Source organism: Protobothrops mucrosquamatus, unplaced genomic scaffold, assembly GCF_001527695.2.
Source record: "Protobothrops mucrosquamatus isolate PMUCROS unplaced genomic scaffold, P.Mucros_1.0 scaffold51, whole genome shotgun sequence".
Lineage (NCBI taxonomy): Eukaryota > Metazoa > Chordata > Lepidosauria > Squamata > Viperidae > Protobothrops > Protobothrops mucrosquamatus.
Genome location: NW_015386432.1, coordinates 606,875 through 622,930, shown reverse-complemented (window position 1 = coordinate 622,930; position 16,056 = coordinate 606,875). Strand labels below are relative to the sequence as shown.

The 16,056-nt window shown below is 38.2% G+C and overlaps 1 protein-coding gene across 1 annotated transcript in view; it reads right to left on the bottom strand.

The window, feature by feature from the left end:
* The window catches only part of CARS2 (cysteinyl-tRNA synthetase 2, mitochondrial), a 32,675-nt gene that overhangs the window by 4,719 nt on the left and 11,900 nt on the right, over positions 1–16,056 (bottom strand). The window contains exons 7-12 of the mRNA XM_015811821.1: positions 14,944–15,073; positions 13,435–13,568; positions 10,562–10,626; positions 8,283–8,349; positions 3,362–3,500; positions 2,391–2,514 (exon numbers count right to left, since the gene is read on the bottom strand). Of these exons, the coding sequence (XP_015667307.1) occupies positions 2,391–2,514; positions 3,362–3,500; positions 8,283–8,349; positions 10,562–10,626; positions 13,435–13,568; positions 14,944–15,073 (659 nt within the window). The remainder of the gene's footprint in view (positions 1–2,390; positions 2,515–3,361; positions 3,501–8,282; positions 8,350–10,561; positions 10,627–13,434; positions 13,569–14,943; positions 15,074–16,056) is intronic.

Sequence of the window (16,056 nt, the reverse complement as noted above, 5' to 3'; positions counted from 1 at the left end):
ACCGTGGATTTCTTTTTCTATAAATGTTCGACTTTAATTTGCTAGTCCCAGTATTTTGTAATTTTTTCCAATTGTTTTTCCTCAATTGTAGCATCACCCAGCAACTTCAATGAATCAGATTTAGTTCATTTCAATAAGTATTATATACTGAACAGATGAAGTTATGAAGCAGGATGCTTGTCCTATTAGATGTTAACCTGCTCATTTTCCAAAACCTTCTCAACAAGCCCATATTTTTCATTTCCAACCACCTTAAATTGGATGATTTATCAATTTTCCCAGTGATTGCTGTTGCTTATTGCTTTATGTTTTTCAAAGCTGCTTCAATTTTTCTGGTGCTAAGCCAGCATTTTTATTTATGCTATTACATTCTTCAATTTATGCTCTTTCATGTTTTTTAAATTACTTGCATCTGAGCTTCATTTCTTCCTCTGGGCCTCCAGTTTGATCTTCCACTTTCGGATTGAATATGATTTAGCTTTTGGTTTTAATACCCTGTTCTTCTGCAACCATCATTGCTGTAATTAAGGCAAGCTGTTTTGATAGTTATTTTAACCCTTGCAAATTTACATCCTGCATTGTAGGTGACAAGTCTTTGGGGAGCACTATTTTCAATGCTGGCGGTCTTTGTCTTTCTACTGGTAATTCTGCATATCCCATAATTTTCTTTTTTAATTCTTCGGGGGAGGGGATGTTATGTTCATAGGTTTTTTTCAGTTCTGGCCTGTGCTGACTGTTCTTACATCTTCTAAATTATAATTTCTGTAATTCATATCATTTTTTTTTATATTTACAATTGTTATCTGAGGCTTTTCTACTATTCTTCTATTGTTTTGGGGTCTTCTATTTTTACAATTTTTCTTAATCTCCAGTTCTCCATCCTTGAATATTTTATTTCTGAAAATGAATCTCCTTTTTAATTGTTATTCAGTGATATTTTTTTTCGAGGTTCAAACATTCACTTTAAGTATCCCTGCTTTGTTAGTTCAACTTTATAATAGCAGGCCATATTGGTATGATTTTCAAACACAGTATTCTTTTGTCTTGTCTGTGGTTACTATTTTTACTCCTACAGGGCCAGGCCCTGGTTGCCCAACCGTAGCTCCCGAGTCCTTTTGCCCACTTATTGTTAGATAACCAGGAGCTCTAACACCTGATGGATGCACAAAGAACCCTCTGATAAACTAAAAGATAAAAAGGATAAGTATAAAAATGGAAAGAGGGGCACATAACTAAGGCACAATATTAACATATAAATCTGAGGTGACATGATACGAGTGTTCCAATATTTGAAGGGCTGCCACAAAAAAGAAGGGATCAACCTATTTCCCAAAGCACCTGAAGGCAGGCAAGAAGCAATGTATGGAAACTAATCAGGGAGAGATGCAATCTAGAACTAAGGAGAAATTTCCTGACATAAGAACAATAAATTAGTGGAATGACTTGCATTCAGAAGTTGTGGGTGCTCCTTCACTGGAGCCTTTAAAAAGAGACTGGATAATCACTTGTCTGGAATGGTATAGGATTTCTTGCTTGAGCAGGGAGTTGGTCTAGAAGACCTCCAAGGTCCCTTTCAACTCTCTTATTGTTAAATTCTGATGTAGTCCTTGTTGACCTGGGTAACAACCAATTCAGCATAGGATTCTTCTGGTTTATCACCAAATTAAATAGGCTAAAGCAGGGGTAGTCAACCTTGGCTCTTTTATGACTCGTGGACTTCAATTCCCAGAATTCCTGAGCCAGCTAAGCTGGCTCAGGAATTCTGGGAATTGAAGTCCACGAGTCATAAAAGAGCCAAGGTTGACTACCCCTGGGCTAAAGGATTCATTAGTCTGGCTCTTCTGCTAAGACCTGTCTAGCATGAGCTACCCTTCCAGTAGAATACCACCAGCATAACCCCTCAACTTTATTAATATTATTCATAGTATGATTAGCTAAAGTATTTCTTAAATTATGTTCGTATAATAAATGTTTGGGTATCGATGAACAATCAAACTTCATGAAGAGGTCAATGAGCAGAAAAATTTGGGAATCCCTAGTTTACAAAGCTATACAACAAATGCAGGGGAAGCTTAAAGAAAGTCTTCACAATCAACCACCATTTGACGAGGGGAGGAGATAGGAAAGGCCTCTCCAGAATAGCAAATTAAAAAATCCAATGAGTAACAAAGAAAAAGGCATCCTTCATAAGCTGCTACAAATCCAGTAATAACCAAAATAAAATTTGAGCAACTTAAAGCATAACAAATTCAATTTTGACTTTCTGCAAATGCAGTACGGATAAAGCCTGTTATAGGAATGAAATATGTTGCTAAAAAATACTCTGATTTCAGTCACTTTAGAGTTATAGACAATTGTCGTTTTCTGATCTTTGTGTCCTAATGGGTTACCTTAGTGACGGTTTTAAGCTGTCTGTTGCCATAGTGAATGAGGTCCAAAATTGCACGAATAGCCCTGGGAGTGTCGAAGTCATCTGCACATGCTGCCTCTACTGTTGTCTTAGTAAGTGCTAGTCTTGAAGAAAAATTGAGAATGTAAGACACAAGAAACAAAACTTTGTCTCATTGATATAAGCCAGTCAGCAAATAAAAATACTTCAATTCGACGTCAAACTGAAAAACTGCTTTAAATGGAAACCACAGGCATTTTCTACAATTATCCCTGACATGTTCTAAGCATGTGTGTGTAATGTGTGTGTCTATGTTAAAATATATGAAATGCATGCTAAGAATGCTAAAAGTTGCCGTTAAGCAATACACCAATTCACTGATAGTATCCTAGTTTAAAAAAAAGTGAAGAATTGCTTGTTTTGTTTAAAACAAGCTATTTCCTCAGTCATATTTTAGGTCTAGATAAAATACCTTTTGGAATTGTTAACATACGGTTAAGAACCTGGCACTTGTAGTCACTGAGATGCCCAAGCCACCACTAGATGGCTCTTCATTTAAAACAAAAATGAAGTGGTTGAAATCATGCAAGGTGGCTGAATTGCTTAAGTTCATGCTTTCATGTGAGATTTACTAAAATTTGACATTAATTTATTTTTAATATAAATTGCAAAAAATGCAGAAAGGTCAGCCTTCAGAAGAGATGCTACCCTCATGCATACAGGAAAATGAACTAAAAATAGACTCCATTACTTTTCCATTTGCAGTCTATGGCACCCGACAAGTAGACAACCAACTTATATTAAATTGTCATCCTTATATATTAGTTTTACATGCAGAAGTTAATTACAAGAGAATATCTTAAAATCATGCTTGTTGCTTGAAGCAGTTTCTGTTTAGATTGCTACCATGTTGTTCTTCTCCATAAGGCCAATCAGAAATGCAAATTATAAAGGAGAATATATAGCACTTACTTCTCCCAAAGTTCATCTTCCCTAATGGCATCACAGTCAAACTGTCCTTTCATGTAGGCATTGGCAGTGCTTATAAAAGAATGTATTATGTGAAGAATATTCTTTGCATCATTCATGGTATCATTACTATATTCCACTCCTAGGAAAATAAATTTATATGGAATAATATAAAACAGTTCGGCAATATTAGAAAATAGAAGACCATACTTTAAAATTGAACAAAACCAATACTATGCTTTCCCTGCCCTTTCCATGTCCAAAATTTCTCACTGGAGGATTTCTTGCATATATCGAAAATTATCAAAGGATATGAGAAGAATATCTTATTCTATCAAAGAATTTAGATTTTTTGTTGTTATATATATATCTCCTGTTAATTCCATTTTTGGAAGTATTTGTTCTACTGAACAGGGGTCCCCAGCCCCCAGTCCGGGGACCGGCAGTGGTCCGCGGCATGCCAACAACCAGTCTCCGCAAACAAGCAAAGCCCCATCTGCAGGATGCAGGTACCACGCAATACCACGCCCCCTCCGGTCTGCGGAAAAAAACCTCTCTCCACGGAACCGGTCCATGGTGCCGAAAAGGTTGGGGACCTCTGCTATAGAACACTAGAACTAAACTCGAAAAAAAATAGCAGCATCATTAATGATATTTGGGACAATAAACAGACATAAATGCCTGGAAGAGATACAATACATAAATAAGATATCAAAACAAGTAATATTCTATCATTAGATTTCTATCTTTGGGAATTGTTCAAGGTACATAATAAGAGGGCAAAATAGTACAGGTAATCTCTGAGTTACGAGTGTTCCCTTAGCGAACATTTGTAGTTATGTGATAAGTGCCCCCTAGTGTTTACGAAAAACTCCCAAAATTACGAATGTTGCTGCACCACGGCAGTTGTTCACCCTTACGAATGACCGCAGGGGCACTGCAACATTCACCCTGGCTATTCCTTCCCTACCCCCCCCCCGGGTCTCCCTAGGCACTAGGCCTAGGGATACTCACCTTGCGAAGATTGAGAGATTCTTCGCTTTCTTGACTGTTTTATTCAGTGCGTTTGCAGAGAATGGAGGCCTAAAGTAACACAAGATCACGCAAGATCAGTGGCACGAGATCTCATGCTACTGGTCTCACGTGATCTCATGATAGTTTACGCCTCTGTTCTCTGCAACAGAACGGAAGCCAGGGAAAATGGACCTCCAGAGGCATGCAAAAGCCTCCCCTGGCCTCCGTTCTGGGCCTGGGAGGCTTGGAGGAGGCCTCTGAGGCCCAGAATGGGCCTTTGGAGCCCTGCTGAAGTGTCCCCCGGCATCATTTCCGGGAGGCAGCAGCTCGGAAAAGGCCTCTGACGCCCGGATCGGGCCATCAGAGCCCAGATGAAGCGTCTCTCTGTGTCATTTCTGTGTAGCAGCAGCCCGAAAAAGGCCTCCGACGCCTGTATCAGGACTTCAGAGTCCCACTGAAGCATCCCCCAGTGTCCTTTAGGGCGGCAGCGGCCCAGAAAAGGCCTCCGACACCTGCATCAGGCCTTCGGAGCCACGCTGAAGTGTCCCCCGGCATTATTTTCGGGCAGCAGCAGCCCGGAAAAGGCCTTCGACACCCGGATTGGGCCTTTGGAGCCCCACTAAAGCATCCCCGGCATCATTTCCGGGCAGCAGCAGCCCAGAAAAGGCCTCCAACACCCGGAACGGGCCTTCGTAGCCCCGCTGAAGGGTGTCCTGCCGTCATTTCCGGGTGGCAGCAGCCTGGAAAAGGCCTCTGATACCCGGAAATATGCCAGGGGCGTTTCAGTGGGGCTCTGAAGATCAGATACAGGCATCGGAGATCTTTTCCAGGCTGTTGCCACCCGGAAATGATGCTGGGGGACACTTCAGTGGAGCTCCAAAGGTGTGTTCTGGGCCTCGGAGGCCTCCACAAGGCCTATGAGGCCCAGAACTGAGGCCATGGGTGACGGCCAAGTGTTTCCAGAGGTCCGTTCTGGACCTCGGAGGCCCCCCTCTGTTCTTGCCAGGAGCACAGAAAGAAATAGAGAAGTTGGAGAGGAGACAGATCTTCACAAGGTAAGTGACCTGGCGTGGCCTGATTGGGTGGGGGAGCAATTGTGGGGACCCCAGGGGAGGGAGTATGAGGTATCTCGGGGGGGGCTTGGGTGGTCTGAAGCAGATGGCCTGTTCCATCACCAGGCCCCCATGGCCTTCCCCATTGTGAGATAACTCATGTTCACTTAATAAGCCACACATTCGCCCATATATTAAATTAGCAAATGTATGGGCGAAAGCTGGGAGTGAATCGCGTTCAAGGTACGAGATTCACTCTTATGAATCCTCGAGTTACGAATGGAATGGGCAGGCTCTATTACATTCGTAACTCGAAGACTACCTGTAATAAAAGAATTAACAGTGCAGATATTGCAAATTATTGTTCTGGACACTTATTAGAAGCAGACAGATTGCTCTAAGCAGCACTAAAATAAACAAGATATTTTTTAAAATGTCCCTTCCTTGTTTCTTCGTCTATTTTGCTTTCACCCAATTTCCATAAATAAATGGAAACAAGCTGTAGAATAAAATGGATTTTCTGGTCCACCTCACATTCCAAGGTAAGCTCAAAAAAAGAAAAAGAAGAAGAAGAAGAACTGTAATGCTACTAAGTCCAATTTCAAAGATGTAGGTGTTTCACAGAATTTAATAGCTTTTACGAAACTATACATTTATTGCTTGGGCACAAAACAGAGAATGAATGCATGCAGGTATCTTTATTATTATCCATTAATGGGTTTGACTGGATTAACTGGATTATCCAACAATTAATGTTTTTTGAAGGAATTTCTTCAGTCTATTACTTTTTTTATAACTGTACCAGACCTGTTTAAAGAGAATGAACTGTTTCATACCAGAAAGTTCTGGATATATTAGCTTTTAGTAGGAAGTCACTGGGACAATCTGGAACTAATAATCATCTTGTTCTAAAACAAATTTAAAGCTATTCACTTGTGTAGGCAATATTACTTTTGAAAAATAGGAAGAGAGTCCCACATTTTCTTCTTTGTGTTGGTGTTTTGAAATGTCCTCTTACAAAATCTGATTTGCTGAAGCTGGGGAGGAGGGAGGGTGTCACAAAGCAGCAACTGAAAAATTATTTGCCCCGTCAAGTAAAATGTACTATTTGTAAGAGGACATTTATAATGCCATGGATTGAATCAGAGAACCATATTGCTAATGAACATGTGATTGAGAAATAAAGGTACTGCCAGCTCCCCAAGTAGACCGGACCACAAAATTAACTCCATAGGAAAGTTAAAACTATACTTTATTGAGACTGGCTATAATAACAGAATTTTGCAAGTCTGATTGTGCTCAACCTCCATCTCCCTTCTTGTAACCCAGTGAATTAGGGAGGTATTTCTCTCAGCTACTTCCAAATGTTATTTTTGTACTCTAGACGTGAAAATATTTTAGCCCCTTTTGCCTAGGTAACAGTTCCTTAGTATTTCCAACAACCTCATCTACAGGTACTGATTTGCTTATCATTATGATGTTATAATAAAAGGATGATATAAGACTGACTTTAGGGGAACCAAGGTATGTGACATGAGGTTGACTGACCGGAAGCATTAGGCAGCATTACTCTCATACCCAGAAAGATGGGTTGTCTGAGTGGGAGAGGCTGGTTGTGTATGGCTAGTGAATGGATAGGAGACAGGGCGGGAGACTAAATGCACAATCATCAATAAAGCAGAGACTGAGCAAGCAAGCAAGAGAAAAAGGCTGAGTGAATGCATAGGTAGATAGGGTAAGCAGACATAGTGATTAGATGACAGAGTACATATAACAGTGGGGGGGGGACATCTTTTTCATATACAAATGGATTTTTGTGCTGACTCTGGATCAAAGGAGGAGGAATAATGCTTCAGGGCCACCATAGATAAACAATGTTTTGTCAGATTTTACAAAGCCCCCATATATAAATTCTTAGAAAACTTCACTTCGTTCTCATTCAACTCAGACTTGGCATGATTTGTTTGTTATGTCTTTGTTTTAAATCAAAGCACACAGATGAGGGGATATGTTTGATATGCATTTCAAATACACAATCAGATTTTTTATATGTCTTTCCGTGTGCATCTATTGCAAATAAAAGCAGCAATATCACTGATGTTCCATTTCAGATTTTAGTAAACAGCCAATCAATGTGATACTGTGATAAAAGAATCCTTTTATCTATTAGATTTATGTCTTGTTTTTCCTCAAAAGTCAGCAATCCCAGCCCTTGTGGCTGGGCAGACTGCTGGAGGCAGTGTTGGGGGAGGGAAGGGATGGTTTCAGCGCAGTCATGCGTACCACTTTCACAAACGCAACTTCGCATGCACCAACCACTTCCATGGTCCGGTTCCAAATGGGCAGCGGCCTGCCACCAGCCCGTGGGCCAAGGTTTGGGGACCCCTGCTCTAAGTGATATACATTGAATGTATTCCTGCAATTTCCGCTATGATATGCAGATCTTTTCAAGGTATTGAAAATGTATTTTATGAAACATCTAAATATATTGAAATCTTCCAATGAAATAAAATGGGCCATATTTTGGACTATAAACAGAATATGGATTTAAACCACAACTTCATCAAATAAGTCACTAAATACTCCTGCATCGGTCAAAATCTGAACTCTTATTAATTTTGCTATGAAAATAAAGCATAGAGCCTTTTTCTTCAGTTGCTAGCTGGAAAAAGGATATATTTTAAAGTTTAGCTGAAATTAAGAACAAAACAAAATGGTCTTAAAATTTAAAGCTGTCCCCTGAAAACATTTTAAAAGTAGTCATTTCAGAGGTATGCACATAAAGTAAGCATCTAATTGCAACTTCATCAACAATATACATCTTGTAAAGTCATTTTTAGTCCAAGAAATTTTCTTACCTGAGCTGTATTTGGTCCGCAAACAAAACATTCTAAACTGATCAGATGAAAATTCTTTTAGAAAATCCTAAGGAAACAAAAAAAAAAAAGAGAAGAAAGAGTCTCTTTCTTGATTTTGCTAACAGAGTTAGATCATGAAGAATTTGGCAAGGCACGGATGATGGGCCCCATTTCAGAATTCAAATGCTTTCCATCACACCCCAACCTTTAGATTAAAATGTAACACATTATTAACTTCATGTTCATGCAGGGATGCCAATATTTGCTTTTACATCTAATGATTATTCAGGGTTTGAACTGGAACAAATCTGTCCAGACCAGTTAGCAAATCTGATATTTTCTCAAATATCATTGCAGCCCTAAACATGAGGCGGAGATAAGACCAAGAAGAAAAAGGGAAGCTTTAAAATGCACTTGCTCTCTCAGTGCACATACATAAGATGGCAAAAACAGAGAAGAGACAAATACAAGCACACTCAGAGCTAGGCACACTGCAAGAGTGTGTGTTATCCCACCCTGTAAATAATGTGTATACACACTATGTTTCTAACCCCAGGAAAGGTTTCTGGGATTCAGCTGGAAGACTTTTGTCTTATGCGACTCTTTCTCCTCTTTTTAAAGTTGTTCTTCCATTTCTGCAGCCTACAATCAGCCTTATGCCCCAAATCATGACATCTGGCAGAATCTGACAAAGCATTTGGGGCTTTTGCTGAAAACAAAGTGTAGCTATACTTCTTATGGATGCAGAGATGTGGAAATGCAAGACAGCAAAAGCCCATCATGACTCTGTCCTGGGTGACTGGCAATGCCCACTTGCCTTTTCAGAAACATTAATATTTTAGAAATGTAAAATATATTAAAACTAAAATTGTACAGAAACTCAGCAAGTTGAGGATAAAGCAAACTGAAAATATATACCATATTGGTGCAAGGTAACTAATTTCAGTCTATTATAGTCCAAAGTGAAAGAGATTCAGTTTCCTCAGTGAAAAAGGCCAGCACCGTTTAGTGGCAAGTGATCAACCCTATTTTATATATTGTGTCTGGTAGGATCGCTCAGAGAGTCAAACAGGGACAGAGGTTATTCTTTGATAAGAACAAGAAATGGATAGTAATGAAAATAAGAGATATACAAGCGCAATTCAGAAATAAACCTTCATTTGGTTATCAATGACAGACACTCAGAGATATAGAACGTTTATTATACACATTAGAAAACTACAACATTATATTACTTTTCAACATAATCGCCATTCAAATTGAGGCACTTGTCATAACATCTTACAAGGTTTGAAATTCCTTAGTAGTAGTCACTCGGCGCCAAATCTAGGCTATGGGGGGTGATCAAAAACATCCCAATGGAACTGCTTGAAGTTCTTGAGTGCGTCTAGCGGTGTGCGGGCGAGGATTATCGTGAGCCAACACCACACTGAAAGTGGTGCCAAATGTGAAGATGCCAAAGAAGTACTGCTAGTGAAGTTCATGGAGCGTGGTTCGACCATCAATTCAGAAGTCTACTGTGAAACATTACGAAAACTCAGATGAGCCATCCATAACAAGAGTCAGTGCATGCCTTCCAGTGTAGTGTTAGTTCACAATAATGCTTGCCCGTACACCGATAGATGCACCCAAGAACTTTTAAAGCAGTTCCTACTAAGGAATTTCAAACCTTGTAAGACGTTATGACAAGTGCCTCACTTTGAATGGCGATTATGTCGAAGAGTAATGTAATGTTGTAGTTTTCTAATGTGTATAATAAAAATTCTGTATCTGCGAGTGTCTGTCATTGATAACCAAACAGAGGTTTATTTCTGAATTGCCCTCATAGAAGGCACAAACCTGCTGGCAAGAGAGTTGTGGACACTGGCATACTCTTGTATCTTGAATTTGCAAGAAAGGGGACATGTAGTCACAGCAAACAGAGCAATTCTCTCTTTTTTTTAACATACAATTTAACCCTTTGCCCCAGTGGCCTCAGAGAGTAAATTCTGCATAATAATGCACAGGACTGTACTGTTTGTTTTTAGGGGTTCCGCCCAACTTCAAAGAATAAAAACAGGAAGCTCCTATTACTCTATCTGCCTCTATATACATTTGTCTTAGATACCCACTAAATTTGTTCAAGAAAAGATCCCAATGCTTCTGTTTTCAAATTCTCTTCACACTAGCCTCCACAAGCCATTCCCATCCACCTTCTACACAGTCCAAATCCTTGCAGGTACAGTTTTGCACAGAAAAATATTATTAAGAAATAGCTAGATAACGTGAGTTTACAGTACCTTAATCGTAATGTAGTTTTTTAGTGATTTTGACATTTTTTTACTCCCTCTAATATGCAGATGTCCTGGAATGAAAAAGCAAGTTGCTACTTTGTTTTAAAAACAAAAACTGCTCCAGAATTAGGAAAGACAAAAGAAAATTATTTTTCTTAATAGGAGACAGGAAAACAAAAAACTGAGACTATTTCAACACTCATATTTAAATATTATCCGTTATTTTTATGTACCAATAAATAATAAGAATTCTAAACCTCACACAGATAAAAATAGATTTTTGGTAACTGACTTAGGGATGTGTCTTATGATAAAATTTAAGTAATTAAATATTGCCAAATAGAGAGATAATAAAACTTCTCATTTTCTATCAATTCATTAATTACAGGATATATTTTATGGCAAAAAAAAATACTCAAGATAACATTTTTGTATATCATTTAGTCTACTTTTAGAAAAAATAATGCACTTCCTGAGATAGAAACCAACTTAAATTTCTTTTACAGGCTATAGTTCAAGAATTTACAGCTGTCTCAGTATTTCTGGATTCTAGAAGTGATAATATATAGTATGGTACATTTTATCCATCAGTACATTTCATAAATATTGCAAGAAAAGCTAGAAGATATTATTATTAAGTTTACTTTAATTCTATATTCTGTTACACAACACCGACCATTTATTTTCTCAAAGTGATCATTATAGTCAATTATTAATTCACACCAAGTTAAAGAAACTTTGTAGACACTTTAAAAACCAATTAATGAATACAGCAGCTTTCATCCTGGTAGTGTTTATTTATTTTCATCCCAGTCTTTATTATTTTTATAAATAACTCAGGGTGGCAAACATACATTAAAAGATACGTATTAGTTAGATTCAAGACATTCAATATTTAAAAATTACTATATCAATTTAAACCAACATCCAATCTATCTCTTTTGCAAAATACTGAATCTTTCACCAATTGTAACACTAAAAAGTCTGCTGTTTCCTAAAACAGAAGTCCCCAACCTTTTGGGCACCAGGGACCAGCTTCATGGAGAAAGGTTTTTCCATGGGCCAGAGAATGCGTGGTTTTGTGGGCTGCCTGCATCCCACAGATGGGGCTTTGCTTGTTTGTGTGGACCGGTTGCTGGCATGCTGCAGCCCGGTACCAGTCCATGGACTGGGGGTTGGGGATCCCTGTCCTAAAACACCACAAGAACAGTAAAAAAAAATGTGTAAGAAATACTGTATGTGCTGAAAAACTCAGAACACTTTAAAAGATTTGGGGAAAACTGGTCGTTCGAGATTTAATGTCTATTAAATATATATCACTTGTGTGGTGATGCCATTTAGTGATCAAATTACATCAATTGTCAAAGACATTTGGACTGTTGCAAAAGTATTACATTCAAAATTTCAAATTAAACAAATATTAAAAAGAATTACCCTTAGTATGTGTATTCTCAAATGTAGGTATCTTCTTTTTTGAAAGATAACAAGTCTTCCTCTACAAATCTGGGTATGCAACGATTTGGGGGTCACAGGTACATTTAATACTTTTGAAAATATTATAATGGAAATGCTCACAAATTGGCTGCCATAGCTGGGAATTCTATTCATAAAATGGCTATCAGAATCAGAATCACAGAGTTGGAAAATACTTTGTAGGTCATCTAGTCCAACCTCCCCACCCAAGAGGCTATATAACCTATTGCACATAGCCATCTCCCCCAAGGACAAAGGAATGAGATTGTTTATCCCTACTCCCCAAGGTGTTTCTTATTATTCAATTTTACCTTTGTATTTTTCCCCTCCCAAGTGCAAAGTACAAGTACCATTTTTATTTTCTCAGACTCAGGCAGCCTGAAGATACAGTTTATCATTTAATGGCAAGAAACTATATTTGTGGAGGACAAAAACACAATGAAAATATTTGCAGATATATTACCATTTTTTTCAGAAATAAGTCCTTCCTTCCTTCCCCTCTGCTCAGAATTCAGAATATGTCTTGTAGTATTTCTATGTAAATATTTCCAAGAATATAATGGCTTGAATCTCAATATTATTTATTTATCGAATTTAGGCACCACCCATCTCACTTTCTAAAATCCATCATCAGAATGTAACTTTTCTATCAACTCAGCGATTCCAAGGAATTTTACAGTCCCTCTTGAGTAAAGTGGCCAGCAGTGCAAGGATATAGTAGTAAGGTCTAAAACTGGGCAAAAGTTCCTTGTGTAACAAAATTCCATTCTAGCAAAGTGCTACTACTATGTTTTTAGTAGCTCTCTGTCCTTACATGATGTTTTTTTAAAATAATTTCCAAATGGCAAGAGTCTTGAAGGATGTTCAGAGAGAAAGGGGACAACAAAGTCAACTTTTATGAATTTCCATTAGTTCTAGAAATTAGGATCCAAGTAAACTTTTGTCTTAAATTTTCATGTTTAACCATCCAAATGGATGGATGAGCTCTGCACTGTTTATCCTTGGAAAGGTCAGCCAGAGATACTCCAAACAGTTAAAAGTGATTCATGCTATAAAACCTGCCTAAACCTATATACCTTATATCACGGGTGTTAAACTCGTCATGTCACGTATCACGACTCTTTTTGCACTGCCGGCAATGGGGTGGGCGTGGCTTCAAAATGATGAAACCGGCCCATGGGCCGGCAGTTTGACACCCCTGCCTTATATGGTAGAGCAGCACAACGTATAATCAACCTCAATAGTTTCAACATGGAAACATCTTGTAGGCCATGAAATAAGCTCACTTTATGATAGTTTCTATATATCTTGATTCATTGTCCTTCATAGCCATGTAATTTCATGAATCCTGATACTTAAATAAAAGGAATAAAAAAATTTAAAAGTTTATTTAAACCAGAACTTACCAGAATGTAGAAAATAATTTCCCCATTGTTCACACTGATGATAAGCCTCGCATTGAGCAATTTCATTTTCATGATGAGGAAATGCAAGATCTATACCACCAGTATGGATATCCAAATGTCCCCCAAACACTAGACTATTAAAATAATAATAGGTTAAAACAAATGAACAATGACTAGATTTAAGGAAATGTTAATAAATTAATACAAAATTAATATCCAAACTATGGCTTCAAATCAATAAAAAATTGGGAGCCAACCTGGGAATTTATTCTTCACACATTTCAAGGGAATTTCTTTAAGCCATTTGCTTGGATGTTGCAATATTTCCAAACTCTGGTAGATCTGATTTTCTATACCTTTGCATGTAATTCAAACGTGCCACTGGATAATTACATGTAGCCTTGCTCTTAGCATCCAAATTGTCAAAAGAAAATGCTAGATTACCTCTAAAGGCCCAGATTGTGCTAAAATGTATGATATAGTAAAGAAATATGTAGCTCACATCAATATTACTTTTACATTAACATCCTAAACCTTACAGACTTTAATATAGATTTAATTATATTGAATATTAATGGATTGTATCTTACTTATACATTAAACTGAATTGGAACTATTTTCTCTCCATCCATTACCTCACATTAATTTAATTGAGTAGTTCCTGGAAAAGCTATACTTTCTGATGTCTTCTTTACATTGTGGAGGGAAAATAACACATTGGTCCTGGTCCTTATAAACATAATTGCTGCAAGGGATTTTTCTAGACAAAAGGAGACATAGAGCTATTTGCAAAATGTACAATTCTGTCTTGTAAGCTGTCTTATTTGAGGCATTTCCTTTCACCAGGCCCAAGGAAATTGACCTGGAGATAATCCAACAAATTTCTAAAATGCCTTCCCCCACCACTTTCAACAAATTTGATAGGCTCAATACAAAGACATAAGGGATATAATACACAAATTCAATTCTTTACTGAAACTATACTCAACATTCAGCCATAGAAAACTCTGTCAACGCCTTCCCATTCTTTTATTGCAATCTCCAGATCTACAAGCTTGGCTTCAACACAAGAGACATATGCCACAATCAATCAATCAACATTCAGGATGACAATGCTATGGACCATAGCAGTTAGTTTAGATTTCAAGCTGCAAAGGAGACAAAAAGCTGTTGGCATTAGTTAGCCATCGTGCCATTCAGATGAGTCTGTTTCCAAGTGTTCACTTAGAACAGTCCCAAACTGCAATTCCTATTATGTTTTTAGCAAATAGAAACATGTTTGTGGTTTTAATAGTTATTAATATTGTTTTATGTTGTTTTATTATTGATATTGTTTTCATTCCTGATTAGGAACCACCCAGAGTTTGATATAAAATGAGCAGCTGTATGTTTTAATTAAGTAAATAAAATAAATAACTGACACCCCACACTGACCCTGTAGGGTTTCTGCCAGCATTGCTTACTATGTTCTTGAACAGAAGCAAGATTAGGAAATGAAAAAGAGCTGACCTTGATATTGTAGAGCATTCAATGTGCCAGCCAGGTCTTCCTTTCCCCCAGGGGGAATCCCAGCATATCTCGTGAGGTCTGGCTGCCTTCCAGAGAGCAAAATCCTTCTTGTGACACTTATCACTAAGGCCTGCCAATAACAAGTAATGATGACATGATTAAAGAGAAACCCCCCCGGAATTCAATGTTTCAAAGAAATCCATCATATAGTGTGGATGTCATGGGCCTCATTTAGCTGAATGACCAGAACAAATCCCAAATACAGGTAATCCTCAATTTACAACCATTCATTTAGTGACTGTTCAAAGTGACAATGGCACTGAAAAAAAAAGACGACCAGTTATCGTACTTATGATTCACAGCATCCTCATGGTCACATGTTTGAAATTCAGGCATTTTGACTGGCATATATTTACGACGGTTGCAGCATCCCGGAGTCATGTGATTGTCATTTGTGACCTTCCCAGCCAGTTTCCAACAAGCAAAGTCAATGGAGGAATCCAGATTCAATTAATAACATGATTCGCTTAACAACTGCAATGAATGCTTAACAACAGAAACTTTGGTCCCAATTGTGGCCATAAGTTGAGAACTACCTGTACACAATTTAAAAAGTCTGGATCAGCATGTACACCTATTTATTGTCTGTGCAGTGCTTTACTGCCACCTCATGTGTTAAACTTTCTATTCAGCTTAGCTAGAGCTAAGCATCAGTACCTAGCATTGTGCATTGGAATGAAGCTTATGTATAAGAGATCAGGATTAAATGCATAGACACACCCTCAATCTTTCTTGAGAGCCTTCCAATTTCCCACTTAAATTGCTGGGATAAGTCCTCTTTAATGCTGAAAATATCAAGTTATAGTAAATGTAAAAGAATAGATATTGATCCAGCAGTGGCTAACTAAAGAAAGTATTATACCAGGGATGCCCAACCACCAAGCCGCAGCCCATTACCAGGCCACAGCTTGTTCGGAACCGGAAGTGGTGGGTGAGCATGTGCGCCCATGCGTCTGCTGCTCACACAGAGCCATCCCGTCTCCTTCCCCCTGCTGGTCTGCCAAGCCTGAAAGGTTGGGGACCGCTGTATTATATATCTGGACATACAAAAGA